This window comes from Balaenoptera ricei, chromosome 8 (genome assembly GCF_028023285.1).
Source record: "Balaenoptera ricei isolate mBalRic1 chromosome 8, mBalRic1.hap2, whole genome shotgun sequence".
Taxonomy (NCBI): Eukaryota; Metazoa; Chordata; class Mammalia; order Artiodactyla; family Balaenopteridae; genus Balaenoptera; species Balaenoptera ricei.
The window spans coordinates 11,709,413-11,737,026 of record NC_082646.1 but is presented as its reverse complement, the minus strand read 5'-3'; the positions used below and the strand labels follow the sequence as shown (position 1 = coordinate 11,737,026).

The 27,614-nt window shown below is 38.4% G+C and overlaps 1 protein-coding gene across 1 annotated transcript in view; it reads left to right on the top strand.

The window, feature by feature from the left end:
- The first annotated feature begins 1,479 nt into the window (after nt 1–1,479).
- Nucleotides 1,480–27,614, top strand: part of TBCEL (tubulin folding cofactor E like) — a 69,338-nt gene continuing 43,203 nt past the window's right edge. Inside the window, exons 1-3 of the mRNA XM_059930182.1 lie at nt 1,480–1,656; nt 22,270–22,419; nt 24,160–24,299. Coding sequence (XP_059786165.1) covers nt 22,287–22,419; nt 24,160–24,299 — 273 coding nt within the window. The 5' untranslated portion in view covers nt 1,480–1,656; nt 22,270–22,286. The remainder of the gene's footprint in view (nt 1,657–22,269; nt 22,420–24,159; nt 24,300–27,614) is intronic.

Sequence of the window (27,614 nt, the reverse complement as noted above, 5' to 3'; positions counted from 1 at the left end):
AGGTAAATCTATCAGTAAAGTATCCACACAGCATCCACCTCACTCTTCCTCCTCTGTGCATAGTTCACTCAGCTCTTCTCATGATCCTTGCCACTGAGGCGACTTTAGATGCTGGTTATGCCAACAACCCTGATGCTTCCAAAGTCAGCCATCCTAAGGTGCCAGAAAGATGCTCTGTTCTCTGCAGAAGGAGGAGGGAGGCCCCCACCTCAGCAACCTAAGCCCCACTACTTGGCTCACCCTCCCCGTGATCCTCAGAACAGTTTCTTTAATCATCTCTTTCAGGCTTTTTTTTTTCTTTTCTAATTCCCCTAAGCCCTACCTATGGGGCAAATCAAAACAAAATAAAATAAGAGAAGTCAGTCCCCAGGAACTGCCACTGAGTCCCTTGTAAAGAATTTTGTCTTCCCCACTCTATGAACCAATAAATACGCGTGCAGGCACATCACAACCCCTCACCTGCTCCCTGACACACACCACACGAAAGCACACACAACTTATGCACGTAGACCTTGTCAACTCCTAGCTCTTCCGCTAAAATATCCATATAAGGCTGAATTCTCTTCAGGATCAGCCAGCATCATCCCTATTTCATGTACATTCCTGCAAAATAAATGGTCAAAGAAGTACCTAAGCAATCACAGCTCAACAGTAAGATATAACGTGTATGGAGCTGAAGTAATAGTACGGCATAATGTGAAATGCATGGACTTGACTTTCGTGCCACATTGACCTGAATTCCAGTCTCAGCCTGGTCATTTTTACTAATGGTCTTGGGCAGATCACTTAACCTCTATGAAGTTCAGTTTTTAATTCTATAAAATACCTACTTTGGGAAGGTGGTAAAAATTAGAAGTAGCATATGTACAGTGCCTGTTATCTGGAAGGGGCTCAATAAGGGGAAGATGCTATTAACTACATAGGTGTTGGAGCACCGAAAGCTCAGGATGCCACAGGCCTTGTGAAGAGGACACAGAATAAAGGCCAGAGTGCTACCACATCCTTACACAAAAGCATCTTGGGATTGTATCAGATTACAGCCTAGAGCTCGCTATTGAGGACACTGAAGACAGAGACAGGAAGTGAATTGATCAGGGTCACACGGCAAACTAGTGACAGAATCAGGACAAAATCCTAAGTAAGTCTGGAAGGTTCAACTTAATGCTCCTTTTCTGTAAGACAGCACCCTCGCAGAGGCCCGGGCTCTGCTCTGACCTGCCCCTGTTCCATTCTGATGTGACAATTTGTACTCCTCCTTTGCACCCAGTGTGTCCCCTCACGACGGGCAAGAGAAAGAGCAGATGAAGTGTGTTTCTAGGGTCGACCAGGCCGGCACAGACATCCCCGTCGCCATGGCAACCCCAGCTCGGTCGGGGAGGACCCGCTCCTCCGGCGCCCCCTCCCAGTCACGCAGCGGACGTGACACGTGCGACGGGGTCACGTGTTGTTGTTGGGCCGGGAAAGCTGCTTCCGGGTCAATGCAGGACACTGGGCTCCAGCGGCCGGAGTGGGGGACGAGGTGAAGCGGATCCGGTCTGCGGCCGGCCGGGAGCAGGCCGGAGGCTGAGCGGCGGCCACGGCGGCGGCCGGGAGGGGGGAGGAGAGGCGCAGCCCGAGGAGCCGCCGCAGGAGCTCCCCCGCCTCCCGGGCTGAGGGGTGAGTGGAGCCCGGGCCTGCCGGCTCCGCCGGGTTCTCGAGGCCCGAGGGGCTCCCCTCCGGAGCCGGGGTGCCGTGCGAGGAAACAGCGGGAAGAAGTCGGAGCGGGACGAGGCCTGCCTGGACGAAGGGGAGGATGGGACATCTGCCCGGTCCGGAGGGAAGATGGGGCAGGGCCTGGGCTGAGGCGGCGCGGGGAGGGCCTGGGCTGGGAGAGGGAGTCGGGGCCCGGGTTGGAGGAGGGCGTCTGGGGGAGCCTGTCCGAATTCCTGAGAATCCGGACTTCTCCCTGTGCCCCGGGGGCGTGGGGGATGAGGAGAGGCCCCCTGGCTGGTAGGAGATGGAGACGACTCTGGGGCTGCTGGGGAAATAGGAAACTTGCCTCTGAACCACTGAATCAAAAAAAATCAAAAAATCAAAAATAAAATAAAGGACGTTTCCCGAGGGAGGTTTGGTGGGGCACGGAGCGGACTGGCATTCCCAGGCTCTTGGGACTCTAGGCCTGCTCCTGCCGGGGGCTGGTAGAAGGATGCGGTAGTTTAATAAGGACTTTTGGGAGAATCATTTTGCCCCCAAGACAATTAACTGACAGTGAGGCGATTGGAGTAGGATGGGGCCTGGGAGGAGGGTACCCCGTCCTGGGATCTGGGAAGGGGGAAGGGTAGGGATCTGTGAGGAGCTTCATTCTCCGCTGAGAATGGGGAGTACAGAGTTCAAGGTCCTCTTCTAGGTAGACATACTGGGAATTGATGAAGCGAGAAGGAGATTCAATACTGTCTTCTCTTGGGGCACAGTGATTCTAGAAGTTGTAGTTCAGGAAAGTTGGTTGGAAGACTAGAACTGTTTATAGTCAGTGGAGGAAGGAGGAGCTCTACTCTGAAGGTTGCTAAGCTACCAGAAGCTTGTAGGCACCGCCTAGGTCTGTTTGGGGAAGTCAGCAGTTCTTTGAGGTCCAGATACAGGTTTAGTTGAGGCATGTCCCCATTCTTTTTATGCTGCCCTGGAGCTCTTCAATTGGTTTCCACGAGTCCATCTTGAGCTAAGAGATTATGTGTCGGTTCGGAGGACTAATGAAGACATTCAGCCTTTGAGTCCTGAGGCATTTGATGTAAATCTCTAGGGTAGGAGCTTTCAAACTTTTTAAAAAATCATGCTCCATAGTTAGAAGTACATTTTACATCATGATCTAGTACATACCGACATAGGAATGAAAAGTTTCACAAAGCAGTATTTACCCTTGTTACTAATGATGCATACTGATAATTTCTATTATATTTCATTCTTTTCCATTAAAAAATGCTGACTAAATCCACTAAATTGATACATGGGTTACAAGTTGCAGTTTGACAAACACTCTCGCTAAGGCACATTTCTTTGGCTTCAATTAGTGTCTTCATGTATGTTTCTAGAGAACAAGGATGATTATAAGGAGATGGATGGGGAGGTGGGGAGGTAGAGTGGAACCCACCTGGTGCGATTGACTGCTTCATTTGTTTACATATTTATAAGGTGTAGCAAATTGTACCATAATCTTCATCATTGATAGCTTAATGTTGCCTGATCATTTGTGAAATTTTTGAAATAAGTGTGTGCTTTAATTTTCTCTGTCCTTTGCTGGGTCTGAGAAATATGAGAGGCCTAGTTCCATATAGTTGATTCATCCCTACAGCATCTTTAAGGTAATTTTATTTTAATCTTACAGTGTTAATACACTAATTTTGCTCTTCTGTTATTTAAAAAATCTCAAGCTGAAACCCATACTTCCTTACTCCAATAATTAATGTATGGTATACTTTTTCTACATGATTAAAGGTGCAGGTTCATGGCTTTAGTAACTTAATCATAAACTTAAGTATAACTTTGAGTCAGTTAACATCTTAATTACCCCCATAAAAATGGCGTTTTCATCTGTTTATAAAATAGGTGAGGTCCTTGTATGAGTAGTATTACAATAAACGTTAATGAGTGTTGGTGAACAAAGTGAGAAGCCTTCATGTGTTGCCATGTTTAAAGTCCTTTTAAAAGTTGTCACACAGCCTATTGTTACAGGGAGTTGAGTGTCAAATGATGTTGCCTGATTTCAGTAGGTACCTTTATAGGGTGTATTTAAGACCAGTTTAATAGTTTTAATTTTTGTTGAGGATGCCTTTGTATTATTTGGAACATGGAATTCAAAGGCACAGCCATCAGGAAAGTATTGCCCAAATTAAAGTTTACCAGTGGGGCCACATTCTTGATTAGATGCCTTATGAAAGCACTCTTAATATCTTCAAACTTTGTGTGTTATAAAATATATCTTTCTTACCTTTAACTATTGACTATGTCTTGGTTACTGATGAGAGGGGCTGTGCTGGCATGTATCAGCCGTCCTTTAAAAATTACCTTCTAATCAGGTAGATATTTGTTTTAAAATATTTAGCTTTAAAGAATGTTTAAAAGTTTTCTTTTTGTGGTAGGTGTTTGGGACATTAAGGAAGATTCTCATTAATTTCATTTTTCTGGGAATCATGTGTACCTGTCAATAAACAGTTGTGGAGAATTTACCCTGAGTGATTGTGTGTGCTTTTTTATAGTTTTCATTTCTTCTCTTGAACCTCAGACTCTTAAGTATTTCCACTTATAGCAGGCTCTTTTCCCCTTCTAATATTTGCTTCCAAACTGCTGTGGGTTTGGAAATTAGATGCTTACCTTTGTTAGAACTTTGTGTAGAATGAGATTATATAGCTCTGAATAAAGTTCTTTCATTTATATATATGTTAAATATAATATATATATAAATACTTTTTTAGTGTATCAACTATGTGACATGTATTTTGGCTGCTCAGAGACCTGTTAGCTGACATCTTAGTCATGGGCTGTGTTTTAAATAAGTGAACTCTGTATATTTTGGGCCTAGTTGGCTGTATAGAAAACGTTGTAAAGAGTAATATGAAACTGATAGTAATACAATTTGGGCCTAAGGGGTGAAGAAATCATGTAGCTGTGATTGTTGCCTTTGTCCTGCATGCAATTCATTGTTAAGAGGTACCGTTCTTCCCTTTTTCTTTGCCACTACTGTGTTCTAGCTTTTATTTCTTTGGGATTGGAATGCTAACAGCCTAACTATTCCCGTTGTTCTCAATCTACTTGATCTTGCATAGCTTCATCAGAGGACTCTTCCAAAGAATATTGCTGTAATTTATAATTTCCCTCCTCAAAAACCATTAGCAGTTTCCCAGTGCCAGCACTGAATAAAGCCCATAGTGTTCAGGTTGACATTGAGGGCATTCTACAGCCTCTACTTTTTACTGACATTATTTTTGCATTCCTAAATGCAGATCCTCTGTTCCTGCCAAGCTGTCTACTTGTCGTACCTTCCTTTGTATGTAACATTATTCCTGAAAGTCTGTGGGAAACATGTTCCCTTTCTTCATGAAATCCTACTCGTCTTCATTTCATTACAGATGATCCTTCTTCCTTGAAGTTTCTCTTGCTGTTTTGTTTATACTTCTTTTCCTGTATTGCTTTGTATTTACTGTTTGTGTATCTTGTTTCTGTCTCTTTTAGATTGTCAACTCACGGAGACAGAGGCTCAAATATACTCAGATCTCTAGGACACCTAGCACATGTTTTATCACAGGATAGTTCTTGGACCAAGTGAATCGGAATTGATTGAACTAATGGTTAAAATTGCAGATCTCTGGAAATTCTGCCCTAGACTTACTGAATCAGAATCTAGGAATCTGCCCAGGTGATTCTAATGTACAGTAAAATTTGAGAATTGCTGACCTAGCATGATGCTTTAAAATACAGTAGGTACACATACAATTTTTTAGCAAATGATGTAAATGAACTGAGCAGTTTCAATTCAGCAGATTGGTTTGATTTGAGGGCTTTGGAGTCAGCCTAGATTTGAATCTTCTTTCACTCACTAGCCATCTGACTAGCCTCTCTTTGCTTTAGTTTTCCGATGTGTAAAATGGGGTTAATAATAGTACCACTTATAAAGGTGTTGTGAGAATTGAATGATATCACAAAGAAAACAACATACTCCAAGGTAAATAGTGAACTCAGTAGATATTATCTGCTTTTGTCATTATGATGATCATGATAACAAGGCTCATCAAAGTAATGAAACTTGAGAATAGATTCAGTGTCAGTCATTGTTAAGCAAATTGCTCGTGTTCTCAAGAATTTAGGCTTAACATTTATTTTCCATTTTAGACATAACAGTTGGTGGACCTATATGGTGTTTAGGTTTAAATTCATAAAAATGTGTTTTGCCTTCTTTAGAAGGATTGGTACCAAATTAACATGTTAGATTCCTCCCCCCCCCCCCTTCATCTCCCTGAATGATAAAGTGCAGACTTGTAAACAGAGGACCTTAGCCTCTTGCCATCTGGTCCTGCAGGCCCGTCTTCATCTTCCAGCCCTTCTCCCTCACACTCCACACCAGCCACACTGCATTTCTCACTTTCACTTATTTGTGCCTTTCCCCCTTATTTTTCATCTAGGAATTCCTGTGACCTCTTTTAAGACTCAGGTTTATGTGTGGCTGACCTTCTTGAAGAGAGTCACTCCCTTGGTGTTCTCAAAGTGCTTTGTCCATACTTACGTATTACCCTTGTGTACATTGGTCTTCTTTTTGGAGGGAAAAGGATTTAGTCCTGGCCTATGGTCCCAGTACATTGTATATAATTAGTCTACCTCCGCTAGAAGCAGAGGTGCCTGGGGGTTATTTGACTCATAAGCTCTCCCATTTTTCTGGACTTTCCTACTCAATTTTCATAATAATAACTACAATTTACTGACCACTTGCTAGGCCAGGTGCAGCTAGATGCTTTAAAAACTTTTTTTTTTCATTTAAACTTCACAATGACTCTATGAAATAGCTATTAATAGTTTCATTTTACAAATGAGAGAGCAGGCATAGAGAGGTAAATAACTTGCTCAAATTTCAGTGCAGATTCATGATTGAACTCAGGTTGAATTAGGAGAGTTAAACAGATGACACACCTCCGTAGCTCAGGACTCTGGCTGTGTGAAACTTTCACTAATCATTCGTTAATGGTCCTTAGGATGTGATCTATTACTAGTACTGTTGAGAAAAGGCTTCAACTAGAATTCCTCTTAGATTAATGCTTTTCCAGTGATTTTCAAAGTTTCTTTCCATCTGTAATACCTCTCACTGGTTTTTCTGATTTTCACGTCACTGTCAGAAAATACTACATATTTATTTAAAGTAAAAATTCACTTTTTTGTTCATCCAACAGATATTTGTTGCCATGCGCCTGACACTGCTCCGTACCACACTGAGCTGGACTGACAGATCCCTGCTTTTGTGGGACTTTGGTTCTGGGTGGAGTTTATCACTAAACTAATAGATCGGGATAAGTGCTGTCAAGAATGAAAGAGGGTGAAGTGATAAGTGATTGCTGGTGGCAGTGGTGCCATTTTTAATGGGCGGGTTAGAGGCAGCTTCATTGAGAAGGTAACATTTGTGCTTACATTTATTTGAGGCTTAAGTGCTGAGATGAAGCCAGCTAAGCCAAGAGCCAGGAAAAGGTCATTCCTGTAAAAGCCTTAAGAGGGGGAATCAGCTTGGCAGGTTTGAGAAGTAGAAAGCCATGCTGGCTGAAACCTAGTGAGCTAAGAAAAGGGTGTGAGGAGGTAAGGTTAGAGAAGTAAGCACAGAACAGATAAAATGAAGCCCTGAAGACTATGATAAAGATTTGGATTTTATTCTGAGTGTGAAGGGAAGCTTTTGGACAGTTTAAAGGACATGATTTGACTTATATTTTGAAAAGTTCGCTTGGATGATCTTGGAGAATGAATTATATGGTCATGAGTGACCCGGAGGAAGCTATTGCAGCAGTCCTAGCGAGAGGTTGATGGAGGCTTAACCCAGAGTAAAGTAGAGGAAATGGCAAGAATTGGGCAGAATTGGGGTGTTTTAGAGGTTGGTTAATTACAGGGATGTGAGAGGAAGAGAAAAATCAAATGTAACTCTGGAGGTGGGGACTTAGTGGAGGAGGAAACAGGTTTGAGGAGGGAATTAAGAATTCTGCTTTTGCCTCCTGTGTGCCTCTCCCCGATGATACACCCCCACCCTCCAAGGGTACCACAGTTCTGAACTTTGTGTTTATTATTCTCTGACTTTTCTTTACAATTATCACCTATGTATGTAACGCCAAACAACACCATGATTAATTTTCTATTTTTTAAATTTTGTTTAAGTGGGATTGTGCTATGTATATTCTTGTGATTATTTTATCCATTTAACGGTGTTTTTAAAAGTCATTCATGTTGCTAAGGAAGCAGTCATAGTGAATGATCAAGTATTATGTGTTGTTGCTGTGTAAACATTTCATTTTATGAATATAATGCAATTTATCCCATTGCCTATTCTTGCATGTAAGGGCATTTTTTTGGTCAGGATTTTTGTAATTTCAAACAATACCGTTGTTGTGGACATTCTTGTACTTTTCTCCTGGTGCACATTACAAGTTCCTGTAGAGTTTACACTGAGAAGGAGAATTTCTGGGTCACAGGGAATGTGCATCTTCAACTTCACTAGACAATGATGAATGGTTTTCCAAGGTATTTGTACTCTCACTAGCAGTAGAAGAGTTCCTATTCTTCCACATTTTCTCTAGCACTTGGTATTGTCAGAATTTTTAAGCTTTGCTAATTTATATAAAATGGTAGTTTGTTGAGATTTTAATTTCTGTTTCTGAATATTATTGAACTTGGACATCTTTTACATATATTCATCAGTCTTTTGAATTTTATCTTCTGTTAAATACTTGTTCATGTCTTTTGTCCATTTTTCTGTTGAGTTGTTTGCCTTTTTCTTATTGGTTTTAGGAGTCCCCCATGTTAGTTACAAGTGTTGCAAGTATCTTCCAGTTTTTGGCTTGTCTTTTTCGGTGTTTAAAGTCTTTTGATGATCAAAAGTTTTTCATTTTACTTCTCCTGTATGGTTTCTTTTTGCATTTTGCTTATGAGATAGTTCCCTAAATCAAGATCTTAGAGCTCTTTTCCTATTTTAAAAAAATAACTATTTTCTTCTCATAGGAGTAAAGTTTGCTTTCCACACATTAGCTGGATTGAATTTTTCTGTGTTGTGAGATGAGGATTCCCTTTCATTTTCCCCAGATTTATGTTCACTTGTCCTGGGACAGTTCTTGTGTAGTTTAACCTTTTCTTACTGATGTCTATGACGCTTGGCAGCTACATTTACATAGGCCTGTTTCTGGGCTCTCTTTTCAATTCCACTGATCTATTTTTTTTCCTCCAGAGTTTTCTTTACAAAGTACAGTTGATTCTTGTTATTCATGGTACTTATGTAAAGTTGCCGTGAACACCAAATTAGTGAATATGGAACCGTTGCTCCCAGGGGAAATGTAGGGTTAGGGTCCTGCCAGTCTTTGCACACAGTATTTTCCTCAAGTGATCAATACCTGACTTTGTTTTTTGTTTTTTTTTTAAGACATCTTTATTGGAGTATAATTGCTTTACAATGGTGTGTTAGTTTCTGCTGTATAACAAAGTGAATCAGCTATACATATACATGTATCCCCATATCTCCTCCCTCTTGCGTCTCCCTCCCACCCTCCCTATCCCACCCCTCTAGGTGGACACAAAGCACTGAGCTGATCTCCTCCCTGTGCTATGCGGCTGCTTCCCACTAGCTAGCTATTTTACATTTGGTAGTGTATATATGTAAAATGATTCTGAAGAACCTAGGGGCAGGACAGGAATAAAGATGCAGACGTGGAGAATGGACTTGAGGACATGGGGAGGGAGAAGGGTAAGCTGGGACGAAGTGAGAGAGTGGCGTGGACATATATACACTGACTTTGTTTTATATGTGTTTCTGTTTAAAGACACCTTATTCAATATATATTGTTGATTCATTAACTTTGGATTCATAGTGAACAGCACTATAGTTAGAATAAATCTCATCTAACACCTATTTTCTCCATAAGGCACATAACAACCTTCCTGTGCTTAGGGACATAGCATCGCACTGAGGGGCCTTTTTCAATAGTAAAATCAACAAAAAAGCACAAAAATATGAAAAACCTGGCACTGAATAGACCGTGAAAAGGACACTTGTTTACAGTATGAGAGCTGAAACAAGAAGGCAGAGTGACGCCTTGTTCTGTCTCAGCTGGAAATGTACATGTCTGTCAGGTGACTCAAATTTTTTCTTACTCTGCAAGTATCTGCAGATGACTGTGAAAATGTTGCAAGTATTGATTTTGGGGTTACAAATTCGAGTAGGTGAATTTGCAAATAAAGAATTTGCTAATAATGAGGCTCAACTGTATTATGAAGTCTGGGGAGGCAGTTTTTCAGGAACTTTAGCACTCTCCCTTCCCTCTTATGCTTAGACATATATTTATAACATTTTATTTTAAAATAATGATTTAATGCAATGAATCTCTCAAATACTAAGTTCTGGTTGACGGGTGCCATTATCTCAATGAAGATAGTTCATTTTTGAGAATATTTTTATTATTATATTTATAACATGGTATTGTTATTTAGTTATAGGTAAATGAATAAAGAATTTTAGGAAAGAATCATGACTCTTAAAATGTTGGAAACAAGTCCAGATTATTAAACCCTTATTATTGTGACTTATATGAGGATCATATTTTCTCATAGGTACTATTGGCAACTTAAGGCATACATTTTATAAAGGCAGGTCCCTTTGGAGATTGTAGTTTAAATGTTAGCTCTATTAATCCCTCATCCATTAGTGACATTCTTCCATGTGAACACCAGTAAAGGAATCCAAGAAAAATGTAGGATTGTATACATTATAAATCATATCTCCTACAAAATGCGTTTATTGAGACTTGGCTAATTTATCCCTCACTTACAGTTTAAGATCCTTAAGTGAATTGTTGGCATTAATTTGATAACTGCTGAGAGAGTAAGAACCAGACATTTTAGACTTGACCTGTATTTATCTTTTTTTTTTTTTAGTATAACATATTTTATTTATTCCCTATTTTTTGAAGTATTTTTATTGTGGTAAAATATATATAACAAGTACCATTTTAACCAATTTTAAATATACAGATCAGTGGCATTAAGTACATTCACATTGTTGTACCACCATCACCACTGTCCACGTCTAGAACTTTTTTGTCCCCAAACTGAAACTCTGTACCCATTAATCAATAACTCCCTATTCCCCACTCTCCCCAGCCCCTGGCAACTATCATTCTACTTTCTGTCTCTGTGACTGTGACTACTCTGGATGCTGCATGTAAGTGGAATCGCATAGGATTTGTCCTTTTGTGTTCGGCATACTTCACTTAGTGTTATGTCTTCAAGGTTCATCCGTGTTGTAGCACCTGTCAGAATTGCCTTCCTTTTCAAAGCTGAGTAATTTTCCATTGTATGTACATACTGCATTTTGCTTATCCATTCATCTGCCTATGGATGTTTGGGTTGTTTCCATCCTTTGGCTATTGTGAATAATGCTGCTATGAATATTGGTGTACAAATAGCTATTCAAGTCCCTGCTTTCAGTTCTTTTGGTATATACCTAGAAGTGGGATTTCTGGATCATATGGTAAATCCATGTTTAATCTTTTGAGGCACTGTCATGCTGTTTCCTACAGCAGCTACACCATTTTACAGTCTCACCAGCAATGCGCATATATTCCTCTTTCGTTACTTCACTGTGCCTATTGGTCTGAAGTATGGCAGAAATGATTAACTCTTGCATATAAGACATGTAGTATAGTATAGATACCAAAGTTATATATTCAGTATTAAATCTACTGTGGCTGTAGTTTTTGCAGAAGAATTTAGCTTGTGCTCAGAAGCAAGTATTTCTGGCTCTGTTACTGATTCATTGCCCTATCATGTGATCTCTTACTTTTGGAATCCCCATGGAGAGGTAGACGTAATTAGTAATTCAGTGGTGGCTCTGATGCATTTTTGTTCGTAACTACTCTGAGCTGAGTTTATTAATATACCTGCTTTTCATACTTTATAAAATACATTTGATATGCACAATCAGAAGCGATTAGAAAACTCACTGATTAGCATATTTATTGAGTGCCAATTATGTGCAAAGTTTCAGTCCATGATAGGTAGAAAGAAGCACTGTGATATGGTTCTTACCCTCAAGAGCTATACAGTCTAAGGATATAAAGCAAACAAAAAAAAATCACAACACTATGCATGAGTTAATAAAGGGACAAAAATGAAAAGAATCCATGCCAATATGTGATTGATTAATTGCCCACTGAATATTTTAGGCAATAAATATTTACCATGAGCTCAGCTCAGAGGAAACAGATCATTATGGCAGGAGGTATCTGAAAAGACTTCATCTCCGAAGTATATTCTGAGTAGGGCCTTGAAGGATGCATAAAATTTAGACAGGTGGAGAAGGGAAGATCTTCTAATTAAGGAGGAGTGACATTATAAATGTCAGACATTTTACTGCCTGAACATTGGTGATGGGAGTAGTAACAGTGGTAGCAGTAGCAGCAGGAGTAATAGTAAGCCAGTATTTAGTGAGTGCTCTCCATGTGCCAAGCACTGAATGAAACCTGTTTTACCCATGTTATCTCCATTCACTCAGCAACCCTATGAGCTAGGAGTTAGGGGCTATCTGTTACCCCTTTTATAAGTGAGGCAGTGGAGACTTAGAAACCAAAGTAACTTTCTTGTAGTCAAATGGAGTGGTGGAGTCCGTCATGATTTACATCCCGGCAGTTTGGTTCTAGAACCAGCACTTATTACCACTAGGCAATATCACCATAGGGCAATAACATTACTATAGCACTAAATATGAAAAGGGCTAGTGAATTTTTTTAATAACCTGTAAACTTCGGCAACCTCTCTGCGTGGCTGATGTTTACATTCTGGCAATTCTTCGCTGTGAGCCAGAATGGTCTGTAAACTCTAGAAGGCTGCAGGGTGATGAACTAGTAGTCCGTTCCTAATGAGGCCTTGCTTTAACTTGATAGCCTCTGTAGTTACTCACAAGTAGAGATGATGGGGTAATCTGTTCTATAAACAGCTGAGTTTATAGAACAGATTGACCTTAAACTTGTGTATTCAGAGCTGAAAGATAGCATGTGTATACAATTTTCTTCTGATAAAAACCAATCCATTCGAGAAACTAATATTTATTGCTTTTTGGCAGGAAAGGGAAGTTGAGAATATTTTTTTCCCCTTTGGTGAATAGACCAATCAGTACTGCTGCTTAGTTTTGTGGTTCAGTTACTTTGACATGGTTACAAGAGGTATTTTGGCTGTAATGATTTTCATAAATTTTAATAAGTTGTGTTTCTATGATTTGTGCATGATGCTACATACTGTTGACATGAATTTTTTTTTTTTTTTTTTTCCTTTAGTGAAGACAGCATGGCTCAACAGATTAGGGATACAGAAAGTATGACTTAGCATGCTGGTTGGGCCACAGAAACCTGAGCAAGTCACCTCAGTTTCATGTCCTGTAGATAGAGATAAGTGTCAGTTTGTCTGTTTCAGAAGATGGTTGTGGAAAATTACTAGGCTTTCAAATGATTGTTAATCTCAGTTTGGGGACACTCGGCTTTTGGGGAGCATCGATTCAAGAGTAAATGTTTCTACTCCTGAATTTCGAGTAAGTGCAACCTAAAAGCCTTGAGATTTTCCCAAATTGAATCTGGGCCACATAGAAAGGTAGGGATGGATGCAGACTTGTTTGTGAAGGGGTTGGGAAGGGGGATAAGGGCGGACTCTCCTTGGAATTTATTGAAGTAAGGGGTGTGGTGAATATTAAAGTTTTTGTGTTGTTCTTGTGATTGCTGAAAGTTGGTGGAAAGTGCTTTTCTGCATTCTAAAGTGCCTAATTTCATAGGGATATAGACAATTGGTGTAAGCCAACATTTCTGGACAGTTAGAAGGTACAGGAATTAAGAAAGAAGTTCTTAGAAATATTTTCACACAAAGAGGTACTTACATCTAAATAGTAGTATTTTCTTAAATTTTTTTCCTCTCAAATACTTTCTCATCAAAATAATAAAATTCTTGGGCTAGTGCATTTGCATCAGAAATTTCGAGTGCTACGTAGAATAGACTACTAGCGTGAGAATCAGTCCTGTTTGCTAATTTGCAGTTGTAGATGAGAAAACTTTGTCTTTTGTCCAACATCAAATGTGCCTTGTATGCAGTATAGTTCTTTAGTAGAAAATACAGACAGCTCTGGGGCCGTACTCACTGATAACGTAGAGTCACAGTTTTAGATATTTTGGTGCCACTAATATAATGAAATAAAGAATTTGGGTTAGATATTTTAATACCTGTGGCACTTTTAAGGAGTGCTATGATAAGTGAAGAGGGTAACAGTGCCCTACTAATAGCCCAATTCAAGGACTGACCAGGAGTCTGAATTCACATTTCATTTGGCAATGTTGGATTAAAAAAAAAAAATTTTTTTTTTAATTAAAAAAGAATCTACCAAGAAAAGTTGATGTGCTACATTATTTCACTTGGTTATAGTTTAGTATACAGTTGAGAAGGAGACTTTGAGAAATAGGGTGGTTCATAGTAGGGTGTGAAATCATGGTGGTGTGGTGTGTTATGATAATGGACTTATCAGCTACGCTCAAATTTTGCACTTGGCATGCTCAGAGTCAATTTGTGAATTAGTAAACTATAATTCTACAGAAGAGTTCTGAAAGGTTATTAGAATTAGTTTATTTTCCTTACTTCTCATCCTAAGAAGGCATCCACTTAGGTATATTACATAATGCTCAAGGAGGTAACTGAGATAGAATTGTAGATATATGTACTTTATGATAAGTGAAGGTAGAAGTGCCATACAGAATGAGACTGTCTAGCCTAAGTATGTTGACTTGGACAATGTCTTTAATGTGTTTTTATGGGAGAGATTGCTGTCATTCATGAGTTCAGCTGCAAAAGCTTGTTAATGGAATACTCTACAGACTTCAAAAATGATTGTATATGTATATATTTATGGATATAGAAAGTTTTTCATGAGCTGTTTAGTGAAAAGGCAGGTTACAGAGCTATATATCTAAAAGTAATTTAATCTTTGTGTAAAAATCATGTATCTACATAGCATGGAAAGAATGGTCTGAAAAAATATACACCATAAAGTGCATCCTCAGGCTTTTAATCTACTCTCTAAATCTGTCAACCAAAGCTTCCTGGTATGGCTGTGGCTCTAAATATGCTTCAGATAAGAAAAGCTTTTTGGTAACACTTATTTACATGCTTAGCTTAGCTAATGAAAAGTGAAACTACATCTACATGGGGTTATAGGTTTTTTGCTTATTTTCATTTGGTAATTTTTAAAAATTCAGAATGTATATCGCTAGTGTTTTTAAAGCAGTTATTTAGAAAAAAGCTTATCAATAGACCCTTTTTTCCTTTATTTTTTAATTTAATTTTTAATTGTATAGTTGATTTACAGTGTTGTGCTAATTTTTGCTGTACAGCAAAGTGACTCAGTTATACACATGTATATATTCTTTTTTAATATTCTTTTCCATTATGGTTTATCTCAGGGGATTGGATTTAGTTCCCTGTGCTATACAGGAGGGCCTTGTTGTTTATCCATCCTAAATTTAATAGTTTGCATCTACTAACCCCAAACTCCCAGTCAATCCCACCCCTGTTGGCAACCACAAGTCAGTTCTCTATGTCTGTAAGTCTGTTTCTGTTTTGTAGATAAGTTCATTTGTGCCATATTTTAGATTCCACATATAAGTGATATCATATGGTATTTGTCTTTCTCTTTCTGACTTCACTTAGTATGATAATCTCTACCTGCATCCTTGTCTCTGCAAATGGCATTATTTTGTTCTTTTTTATGGCTGAGTAGTATTCCATTGTCTGTATGCACCACATCTTCTTTCTCCATTCCTTTATTTGTTCATTCATTTTTATCTTTCCTGGAGGTAAAAATATGTAAAATACACATCTACTTTCCCAGAGTAATTATGTTTTATTGGGTACACTTTTGCTGAGGATCAGAAAGATTTAGGAAACAAAACAACAAACTAAAGTCCCAGCTACCTAAAACGTCCAAGAATCTGGCAGGGTTTAGATATAGTGGAGGTCTTTCACAAAAGGAAGCTTTCCAGGGGTGAGGTTAGAAGTCCATAAAGTAAAAGTTAAATGGGCTTTAAAAAAAAAACTTCCAAAAATTGAGAAAGCTAGTAATACTAAGAGATTCTTTGATGCTATCCAGATTTTCCTCCTTAGCTTTGTTTTTTTTTTTTGTTTTTTTAAAATTAATTAATTAATTTACTTTTGAATTCTATTTTATTTTATTTTTTTTATACAGCAGGTTCTTATTATCTGTTTTATACATATTAGTGTATATATGTCAATCCCAATCTCCCAATTCATCCCACCACCACCCCCCTCTCCCCCCACCTTCCCTGCCCTGGTATCCAAACGTTTGTTCTCTACATCTGTGTCTCTATTTCTGCCTTGCAAACCGGTTCATCTGTGCCATTTTTCCAGATTCCACATATATGCATTAATATATGATATTTGTTTTTCTTAGCTTTGTTTTGTTAGTTTTTTGACCTGCTCCATGCCCCTACCCGCCAAACTCAGCCTATAAATTCCTCTTTTGTTCTTTTAAAAAAAAGAACAAGATATAACAGCTCTCTCTCTCTCTCTCTCTCTCTCTCTGAACACTTAGTTTTTCTTCATCAACTGTCCCATCTCTTCTGTTTTCATCTAAGCTTCTCAAAGGCATGGTCTATACTTACTGTCTTCATTTATTTACTTCCTTAACTCCCTAAACTATGGTTTCTACCCCCTTGTCTGTACTGAAAGTGCTTCCACTAAGGTAAACAAACTCCTACTTGCCCAGTCCTTTAGTGATTTTAAAATTCTCATCATTTTTGACCCCTTGATATTCTACATAAAGATCGGTCACCTCCATCCTTGCACAATATTCACAGCAATCTATCAAAGATTTTCTTACTTTTATCTCTATAGGATAAAGTCAAACCTGAGCAAGGTCAGGCATGAGCTGACTACTGTCCACCTTTCAGTCGAATCTCCTGTCTCCCCTGCTCCCCACAAATATTTTATGTTGTAGCAATACCGCTTAATGTCTCTTGTGCTGATTTATTTTCTATTGTTTCCTGTGCCTGGAATGCTCTTCTCCACCCTGTTAACCTAATCTTTGTCATCTTTCAAAATGGCTCAGGATTCACCTCCTACTTCCTTGATCATACTTCCAAAAAGTTAATCACTTCTTGTGTTTGAATTCACAATTTCTGGGTGGCTTATTTCAGGTATGCATTATCTTCCTGTATTTCCCTCTAGGTTTTGGATGCCCTGAGGGCAGCATTTGGATTTTATTCATTCTCACTTTCTTTAGTATTTAGCTTGGCACAGATTGGGTGTCTGGTTCATGTTTGTTGAGTGGAATCACACGAGACTGTAAGCTTTGTGAGGGCACACATTTTGTGAATAAATGGGCAAATAAGCCTAATTGGAACCACTTGATAAGATGCAAAAAAAGAGAGAAAACTAGATATATTTGTTGTCTCCATTTTTATTAAACAAGTGGTAAAGAAATTCTTATTCTCAGATTGTCTTGTAAAGGAAATAGGCATCTGAGAAGAGAAAAATGCCTGGAATGAAATGTCATCTGACCAAAGGAACCCTAAGGTGAAATTGTGGAGCCTTTGGCCAAAATGTTTAACCTAAGTTTTATTTTCACATATTTGGTAGCAAAATATTGGCAGGTAGCTTTTAGAGTGTGGTTTTTTCTGCCCTTCTCTGATGAATAGATGAGATTGGTTAGTTGTATATAAATGGGTCCATGTCAAATGACGGAAAATAATTTTAAGCTACTTGGGAGTGTTTCCCTCCTTTCTATTATTTTTATGCTATGAAAACTCTTCCTGGGTGTTTAGCCTCATCCTACATTAATGCATATTTTGAATTATTGCAATTTATTTTTTAGAACTCTAAATCAGTTCCCAACTGTTTATTATTCCAATAACTTGAATCTTGCTGTAGGACGCCCCACTCTTTTGTTAGTCTCCACAGCAGGAGGCAACTGGGAGGCCTGAAGCTCCCCAGTATCCTTAGGCTATGGCTTTGTAACCTCTGCCTGCTGGGGCCCTTGTAGTTCCAGAGTCGCAATAGTTTGGATACCATTTGGGTAATTTGGATGAACTATTTGGGTAACTTTTATTCACACATTTAACTTGGCTAGCAAAGGAAGCGACATGGAAGATCTGAGGGTGTTCTTCCCACCCCTCTGTACACTTCATAGTGGAGCTTTTGCTTTGCCCTTGTTAAAGCCACGGTAATGACTGAGAGTGCCACGAATCATTTCCCCCCCTTCTTCTCAACCCTACCTCTCATTCTGATTGTAGTTTAGTTCTGAGGCTCAGATGTGTTGTGTTCTGCTTTCTTTTTCTTTACCAATGCTCTTTTACAAAAGTATTTCCGTTTGGCCACCCATTTTATTTCTCTTTTCTTCCTCAATTCCCAATTCCTTTAAAAGTTATTATTAATATTATATATTTCACATGGTCGAGTTTGGCATTTTTTTCACAGACAGTTGATAATATTGAGGACTTAAAAAACACTTTGACAAATTATTAGGTCATTCCCAGATAAATCACTTAAAAATGTTTTGTATTTTGAAAAGATAATGTATGGAAAAAAAGGGTGTGTATGCACCTGGTGAGTTCAGGCGGTTCAAATGGTTGAACAGTGAGAAGGAAATCTCCTTTTCACCTTATTCCTCAGTTCCTCTCTTTGGAGTCAACCACAGGTATTAATTTTACTAATTTCTATTTTATCCTTCTGGAGATAGTCTATGCATATATAGGCAGATAAACCTATTTTTTGTAAGATTTAAAATGCATGTTTTGGGACTCTGGGGTAGTATTTATATTTTTTGGAAGTTGTGAGTGAGGCTGGTAGTCTTCCCACTGTATGAAGTGTGGTACTTTACCATAAAATTTTTTGGTGAAGTAAATATTGATCTTGCATGCCAGCATAAGGCTATATCTTGCATCTCTTCCACTGTTCGTGGTCAGACATGGCCTATTTTCTGTTTCCAATTGTGTTGAGTTTCACACTAATTTTGACCTGACCTTGGGAACGGAAAGTACAAATTGATAGCGATTGAGGTTACTTAGATGACTGGGCTGAGCACCTTATCCTCCAACTTGCACTTTTACCAAGTGCTTTATGAAAGCTTATTATAGTCAGGATGTGAGGCACAAAGGAGTTGAGATTTTCGCAGGCACACTCCATGACTTGGTAATGGAACCAAGGAACATCAGCCCAGATTCCTGGCTCCCTGGCTTTAAGCACCAATTCAGCACACTTTTACAAATGTATTAGACCTCTGCCAACTGTAGAAGGTAGTCAGATGTTATTTGACACTGGTTCTTTCCAGAAAGTCATAGATTACCCCTCCACCTCCAAAAAAACCTTTTAAAAGTCTCCAGTTAAAGATCTTCTTCCGTCCTGTATGTCCTCATTTTTCAATCTATTTGGTTTTCAGTTTTCCTTTCCCACCTACTGTTCCTCCTCCAACTGCCCCAACAGATTTTGAGTAGATTTATGTCACTGATCCGTTTTGCAATCTTAATGTTCTAATTCAAAACCCATGTATTATTGTGTACACTATCTGCATGCCGGGAATGCTGTTCCAATAGAGTATCCTGGAAAATGACCAATGAAGGTGACTGGCATTGCTTTTAAGTCTTTAGGAAAAAAAAAAAAAGCAGACTATTTGGAAGAATTGTGAAAGCATGGGGCCATAAGGAGTAACTTTTAAGTTCCCATGATTGCTTGCTTACTAACACTTATTTTGACTTGCCTATGTTTCTAACCTCACCATCCCTCATATCAATTTTAATAATATAATAGCCAGTTATTTAACCAGCAAAAGCCAGTTTATTTGGGAATAGACAGAGGATTTGCAATTTGAGATATGCAAACTGTGGCAGACCACAGGCAAATCCAGAGAACAAGGAAGGGGAACTTGCTTTTATAGGGGAAATGAGGGGAGGGGGAGCGTGTTACAACCAAAGAGTCCATTGGGGGAAGCTGGGAGTCCAAAGTGTGGAGGTTGGTTTGGCTGCTGTGGTCTCTGATTGGCTGGGCTGTCATTGAGCAAAGAGTTTTCTTCTTCCTGCTGGATAGTAAAGTAGGCAGCACTTTCCTGTCAGAGATGTAGGCCTGCATCTCTTCCCGTTTGCAGTAATTAATGTTGCATGGCAAGGGTGAGGGCTCTGCCTATAGGTTTGTCCAGACTCCAATTTTAGCTGAGGTTTCTTTAATTCCACACTCAGCTTGTCTATATTTAAATTGTGTATAAGATTATTGCCCTTGGATTGAAGAGGTTGGAGTTTAAGTGATTCTGAAGCTTCCAGTTAAAAGATGCTATTTAAACTCGGTGACTATTATTTTGACACTGACAGTTCAGCACCCTCCCACACACTTTTTATTCTTTTGAACTGCCAGTTGTATGGAAGATAGCAATGTAACTTCTTTGACTTTTTGTTAAACATTTCTGAAAATTCTGTTGGCATTCTGCTTGAGACAGGTCTTTGATAAGAACTATGATGCCTGTCACTAGTGGCATAGCGCCTGCTCTGTGTTGTCTGCTGTTGGTGATGACTTTACATTGAAAAAGAACCGTTCCACCTGAAAGTTCCTGGAGTCCTAGATGAACCCACACAGTTCACTTTTGACACAGTGCTGGGATAGAGGACAGCAGCATATACTTACCACTCTGGATAGAAAGAACAAACTCTCTTGTCCCAAAACAGGCTCTGTTCTTAAGCTCCCAAATGATGACCCTGACCAAGGGCAGCCCTATATTTTCAAGGTGACTTGTGATATACTTGTTATGAAATGTATTACATAGTCTAAACTTTGATAAATTGTACAGGTAAAACTTCTGGACATGTGCTCAATGAGTGTCTACTCTGTGTTCTAGGCATTTGTGAATTGATTTCACAAAGTACAGTAGTCGTGGTCCTGGTAGTAATCTAGAAAATGGGACAAGTTTAAAGACCACTTTTATATTTATGCCCTTTTCAAATTCTTGTTACAAACCCCAGAGGAAAATTTTAGCTCATCCATAGTGGGAAAATTAAAGTAGAGAGAGGTTAGATAACTAGCTTGTGTTTTACCCAGCTAGTAAATGACAGAGCCTAAGTTTTCTCTTTATGTGCTTTCTACCATGCTACAAATTCCTTTTATAATTAATAACATTTGTGTGTTTTAGAGCTTTACAAGAGCCCTATAATCTCAATAGTGCACTTGTACATTTTAGAGCTCTACAGTAACGCTGAACTCCAAGCAGTATGGATATTAATATCTTATTTTACAGAATAAGACGTTTGAGTCCCAGAGAAATACGCCGTCTTGCCTGATGGCACAAAACTCTTAAGTGGTAGAAGCGGGTGGGACTTAAACCCCCTCCTCATCCTGAATCTTCTGCTCTTCTGCTCAGCATACTGGAGGCTCGTGATTTTAGTTCTCAGCAGCATTTACTGAGCCTTTACCGTGTGTAGTGTACTCTGCCAGATGCTATGAATCAATACTGAAAAAGTAGAATCACATAGCATTGCTCCCCTTCATAATGTAATGGTGGAGTTAGGACAATCGCATGAGAAAAATACCTAACATTCAGTATAATTAAACTGTATAAGCAAAAGTAAACCAGTGCAGCATAGTGAAGTAAATACATCACCACCAATGGTAAACAGTTTGGAGTACGATCTGGGTCGTACCAAACAGCCTTTTAGAAGTTTTTTAATGCTCATTCCTGCTGGTTTATCCTAGGACCAGGTACCAGTAGTCGTTCTCAGACTCTCCAGCTGTACTTGCTGCTTCTCTATAATCTATAACCATATTCAGTTCTCTCCTATTTTAAGAGGAAAAATCTTGGCAATTGCCCCCAATCCTGTACTCTCTCCTGTTCCTGCCTACCTTATCAGCCTATCTTCTTCCTCCCCTTCTCACCAAAACTTCTCAAAATGTTGGCTATACACTTCACTCTCTGATCATCCTTTTTACTTTTCCGTCATGACTTTGCTTCCTCTGCCTGTATCTTAAATATCAGTGTCCCAGAGAGTTCTAGTGCCCTACTATTCTTATTCATGATATTTCCTGATGAGGTCCAAATCTTCGCCTCTAGCTCACATTTCTCACCCAACTTCAGACTGTTCCCCTGAAACAGATGCCTCAGATTGAACATGTATAAAATAGAATTCCTCAATTTCCTCCTTAAAACTAGATCTCTCCATATTTTCTTTTTTCTTAGTTGTGTCACTAGTCACCTAATCACCTGTACTAGAAACCTGGGGGTCAGCCTTGACTCCACCTTCCCCTCAGCCCCTATAACTCCTGAAAAGCTTGCTTTCTAAGTTGATCTTAAATCTATTTGTACTACCACTGTACCACTTTGGGCCCTCATCATCTTTCCCCTGTATTTTTGCAGCATCTAACTCTTCTCCCTGCCTGTCTTACGTGTATGCAGTGCCTAGCTTAGTACCTTATAAATAACTTATTCTCAATAAATATTTCTTGTATGAGTAAATAAATAAATTTTGATGATTTCTTGGTTTCTTGTAGAATTTTAGGAAAGGAAGATGGATCAACCTAGTGGGAGGAGTTTTATGCAAGTATTATGTGAAAAATATAGTCCTGAAAACTTTCCTTACCGCCGTGGGCCTGGGATGGGAGTCCATGTCCCAGCCACACCTCAGGGCTCTCCTATGAAAGGTAAGAAAGATGGGGCCTAAAACATTTATTTACTGGAGCTTACTTAGGACATTAAACCAGAATATTGCCTTATTTGCAAATGATTCCCTTTATTTTGAATTATGAGTTGAATAGTCTTTCTCCCTTGCTGTGAGTTCAGTTTTTTTGAAAACCTGAAAGGATTTATTTTCCTGCAGATTGGCCAAAAGGTATTTTAGTTGCACTCATAGGGTGAGAGCAATATTTGAGTGATAATATTTCAAGGAACTTAGAGGGTGCAGATGGTACAAGCCTGGCCTGTGCCCTCAGTGACCTTACAGCTTATTGGATTACAACATACTCACATTTACAAAAATATATAATAACACAAGGTAGTTTATGTTGAGTCAAATGAATGGCACAGTGATTGGGAAAGAAATGTAGAGAGTTAATTTATATGATCAAGAAAGGGTTCAAAGCTATGGGATTTGAACTAACCCTTCAAGAATGTAGAATTTGGTTAGAGAGGAGATAAAGACATTCTAGGAGGGAGATTATTATGTGAGCAAAGATCTACAACTAGAAACATGCAAGGCATGTTTTTGGTTTGCATTTTAGCTTAGTGTTGTAATTAACTTATTGGAAGTATTCTTTGTAGTTATGGGAGATTAATATTGAACAGTGTTTTTGTTCCTGTGTCCAAAGGTTACTGAATGTTTATTATTTCTCAATGCAACTATCTTATCAATCCATATAAAGTGAAACAGCAGAAAGAAGTGGACTTCTTACTTGGTCATTTTTTTCAGGATCCACTCCCATTCTGAGAAAATTGATTCTGTGAAAAGTACTAAGTTGAAAGTTCATATTATTTGAGGCTTCCATTAATGAAATATACTTTTGTGAGCCTTGGCTTTATACCAAGTGGGAAAAGAGTGGTTGAATTCTCATATTTATCCTTTTTATTAGAGATAGGAAGAGTAATTTTATTGACATATTTTTTTTTAATTCATGTGAATCACTTTATTTTGATATTTGCTTTATTGAGGTGGTATTGACGTATTTTTGAACAAGCAATAGTTTGACTGAATTCATTGAATGGTTTAAGACTCTAAAACATTTTCTCTCATTATAATTATATACTTTTAAAAGTCTAATTTTCATAAGGGACAAATTCTACATGGATATGAAAGGGGAATGATTGATGGACAAGTATGGGAGAAAGATATAGATTTTTAAATGGATCCACGTAAGCGAGGAAGATTCCTTGAGTGATATGAACTTGAAGAACAGAAGTGGTTTAGCAGATAGACTGTCTAATGGTTTGAGATAATTTCCAAAGGCAACAAAAGGTGAAAATACAAATCAGACAGAGAGAAAAGAGCTATCCAGAATGATACTTTTGAACTAAATTTAAAAAAGAAAGAATTGAGGCCAATAAGAACACAGTGGTAGCCCTGACATGAATCACATGGATCTAGTGTCACATGATAAGGTGACAGCATGGATGATGGTTCTGTTGTTGGTAGTTGGGATAAACAATGCTGCCAGGGGGTGAAGCCTCCAGGACTTTTTGGGGGTTACTGGTCTAGTACTTCTGATCTCCTCCTGGGCCATATTTGGCTGTCTCCCCTTAGAATTCAGTACCCTTGGATCCCAGCATATCTTGTATTTTCAAGGTCCTTGTGTAATTTCACACAATTTGATTTTGATTCCTGGTGGCTGAATGTATGTAGACAAGAATTAGGCTGACGTAGAAAGTATTTTGTTTCTCCCATGATTCAGATCGCCTCAACCTCCCAAGTGTACTGGTGTTGAACAGCTGTGGAATAACCTGTGCAGGAGATGAAAAAGAAATTGCTGCCTTCTGTGCTCATGTGTCAGAACTAGATCTTTCTGACAACAAACTCGAAGACTGGCACGAGGTAAAGTTTTTATACTGCTGCATTTTGGTGAAGTGCAGCAATAACTCACTGTATTATTGTTTATGTTGTTACGTATGCTGCTGAATTCTGGTTCTCACTTGAGATTCTTCTCTGTATGTCTCAAGAGAAATAACTGCCTGCTTCAGCTGTTTCTATGGTGATTTTTCAATGAACTTTGTTATTGCTGATTTGTTTTTCATTAATGTGAAAAGCACTGAGGAACTTTATTCCAGGCACCAAGAGGTTAATAAGACCACAGAGGTTTAGATTGCTAACAGTGCATTAAATGCTCTACTATTTCACTAGTTTACACATCCTGTGCCCATTCTCTGCTACTACTTCAACATTTATTACTATAAATTGACATAAAAATTACTGGAGCTCGAAACTAAGGTTATAAAAAATTTATTCTTGTTACTGAAATTTATTCCAAATCTTTTAGAACTTTTCCTTATTTTAAGTTGCACTGGTAATTTGACATAACTGATGCCTTTGACCTCAGAGTAACTCTAAACCAAGTTGCACAAATAAAAGTATTATGACATTTTCTCTTATTATTATATATAACATTACCTACCTGATTATAACATGACCTGATAGAAGCTAGCCTTAAGAATAAGAGAGAAATAGTTCTTCCTACTTAATTTCCTGCCTTAATTTAGGTTCTTATTTCCTGTTTGGAAAAGTGTCCTAGTGGGTTTTCCTGACTCTGGTTTTACTCTGCTTCCTCTAAGCTAACCTTCTACGGTGCTACCAGACTCCTTTTAATAAATGAACTGTGAGTGTGAAACTCTCCTGCTTCAAGTCCCTTAGCTGCTTTTCACTACCTCCAAACTATGGTCTGAACTCTCTAAGTGTGACCCTCTATCATACGGCCCTTTGCTATTTCTAGAGTTTTATCTCCATCTTTAGCCATGTGCTTTTCTTGCAGCTCATGATAAATCTGGACATGAAAAGCTTCCTTGCTTTTATTCATTCTAAATCTACTGTTCTCTTTCTCCTCTGTCTACCCAGTTGCTTCCTGTGTATCTTTCAAGACTTGGCCCAAGTTGCTGTTCCTCTCAAACTTTCCCTGACTCTCACTCAGGCAGAATTAGATTATCCTAACACCTGTATCATGTTGCTATAAAGGGATTCATTACATTGTAGGACAATCACTTGCTTACTTGACAGTTTTCCTACTAGACCATGAGCTTATTCAGGGTTTTGTTTTTTATCATCAGCACTGGCATTCTAAGCATTCAAATGTTTGCTAAATGCCTTAATGAATAAATGATTGTATCTTCAGGTTTGATCAGGCCCACTTGTTCTAACTTTTCCTGTGATCTTAAGACATTCACTTAATCCTTCATCATCCATAAGACAGGACTGTTGATAAAATTAATCATCAAGACACTTGGTAGATATTAAATGTGATACAGATTCTAAGACAGCTTTCTTGTTTAAGAAAAATCTATCTATAACCCATTTTTCTTTAGCTTTTCTTATATTCATCTATTTCATAGTCTTGTTTAATCTGGTATCTGTGCTACCAGTTATATTTCCTATTTTTATTAAGATGTTTACCAAAATTCTTTGAGATGCACGTCACTTGATTTCTAAGTCATGTGTTAATATATACAGATTTACTTGGCTGTTCCAAGAAACAACCTCTATTTGTCCACGTAATTATTGATTGATTTACTTATCCAAACAACTATTATAGTTCACTGTTCAACAAATTGCAATCTGTGCCTTCTGGGTCCTTTGAGATGCTTAATTGACACGCATGCTCTGTCCACACTGCACAGATGCAAAAAGAACTACCTTGTTAGTCCTCCTTCTCCACAATTCCCTCAGTAGTCCTGCTGAACCTCTGGTGAGATTTTTGACCTGCATGGGTGACAAGTCAGACCAACTCTTACCCTGAATCATTTCAGCTCCTATGTTCACAGGCTGATTCCCCTAAATTTATTTCTTTGGGAGTAAAAATCTCGTAAAGGTGTTGTGCTTTGTGCTTTCACCTATACTTTGACCACATACATAAGCTTTTGCTAACTGGTAGAAACAGTTTAATAGTGATATAGTTGCTACCTCAGAAGAACAATGTGTGTCAACATGGATCAGAACACAGAGTTTACACTAGGTAATTCAGCCTTTTCTCTGCTTAGACAAAGGTCTCCACTGAAAATTTTCCAGCTCACATTGACAGATACAGCCAGAGGGTCACATGTTTATTTGTACTCTATTGGTGCTCGGTTTGTATATTCCTGTAAGTGCCCTATAGTCTGATTTCAGGCAGTTTTCAAATGAATGTTTGTTGCTGCTACCTTTCAGGTTTCCGTTTATTTTTGTTTTCATCATTCCTTTATGTTTTGTCCTTAACCTTAACTGTAGTTGATCCCAATCTTCTAGAATATATATCAGAACACAGAGAGATGGGAGAAGTACTGACAACGAAAGAATACTGATTTTTAGGATTGATTAAACTCTTTGCCAAGCTGCAAAATACCTCATAGGTCACAGTTTTAAGACATTACATTTCAACCCATTGCAACCCGTGTATTTGATTACCTAGAAGATCATTTGTCCCTGGCCATTAACTAAGTTTATTTCAGCCAGTATTTGATATACCAACGTGGAACAGAATAATCTAGTTGGTTCTTTTAGTGTTTTTGAATGATCACTAATGTTATGAGTATCTTCTTTTATAGTTTAAACTACTGGCTGCTTTATATTCAGAGACTAATATAAATATGAGTGAGAAGTGTAATACTTTGGGGAGAGGCAAAGATTTGTCTCCATCCATCTAAAACTGGGCATCTATGTATAAAAAAAAAAAATGACGCATTTTTTTAGCTTTTGATTTGAATTTTTTGGCTAAGTAGATTTTTGACTTTTCCCAAGGTACCTCTTTTTTCCTCCTTTCCTTATCAAAACCATTTTATAAAAGACATTACGCTAAGCAGTTGAGAGGAGGGAGGAATTCACCATGTGTGAGATAGAGAATAGCTTGGGTATAAATTACAGATTGTTATCTTACTACCCTTTCCCCATTTTTCTTAAAACTTTAGTTTCTTCCTTTTCAAAAGTCAGAGTAGAGGGTCCCCTATTAAATCATAGAGTTTTGGAGATCTAAAAGGTGATCTAAATTCATCTCCATGTTTCTGCACATGAGTGTCCTGAACTCACTCCAGCTAGAAGTCTTTATTTTTAGAATTTAAAAAAGAGAAGTCAGTATACTGCCCTAGACACTCACTGAATAATAATAGCCTTTACTATTAAGACATTTTCTACCATGAATACATTTACTTGTGTAATGAATACAATATTTTC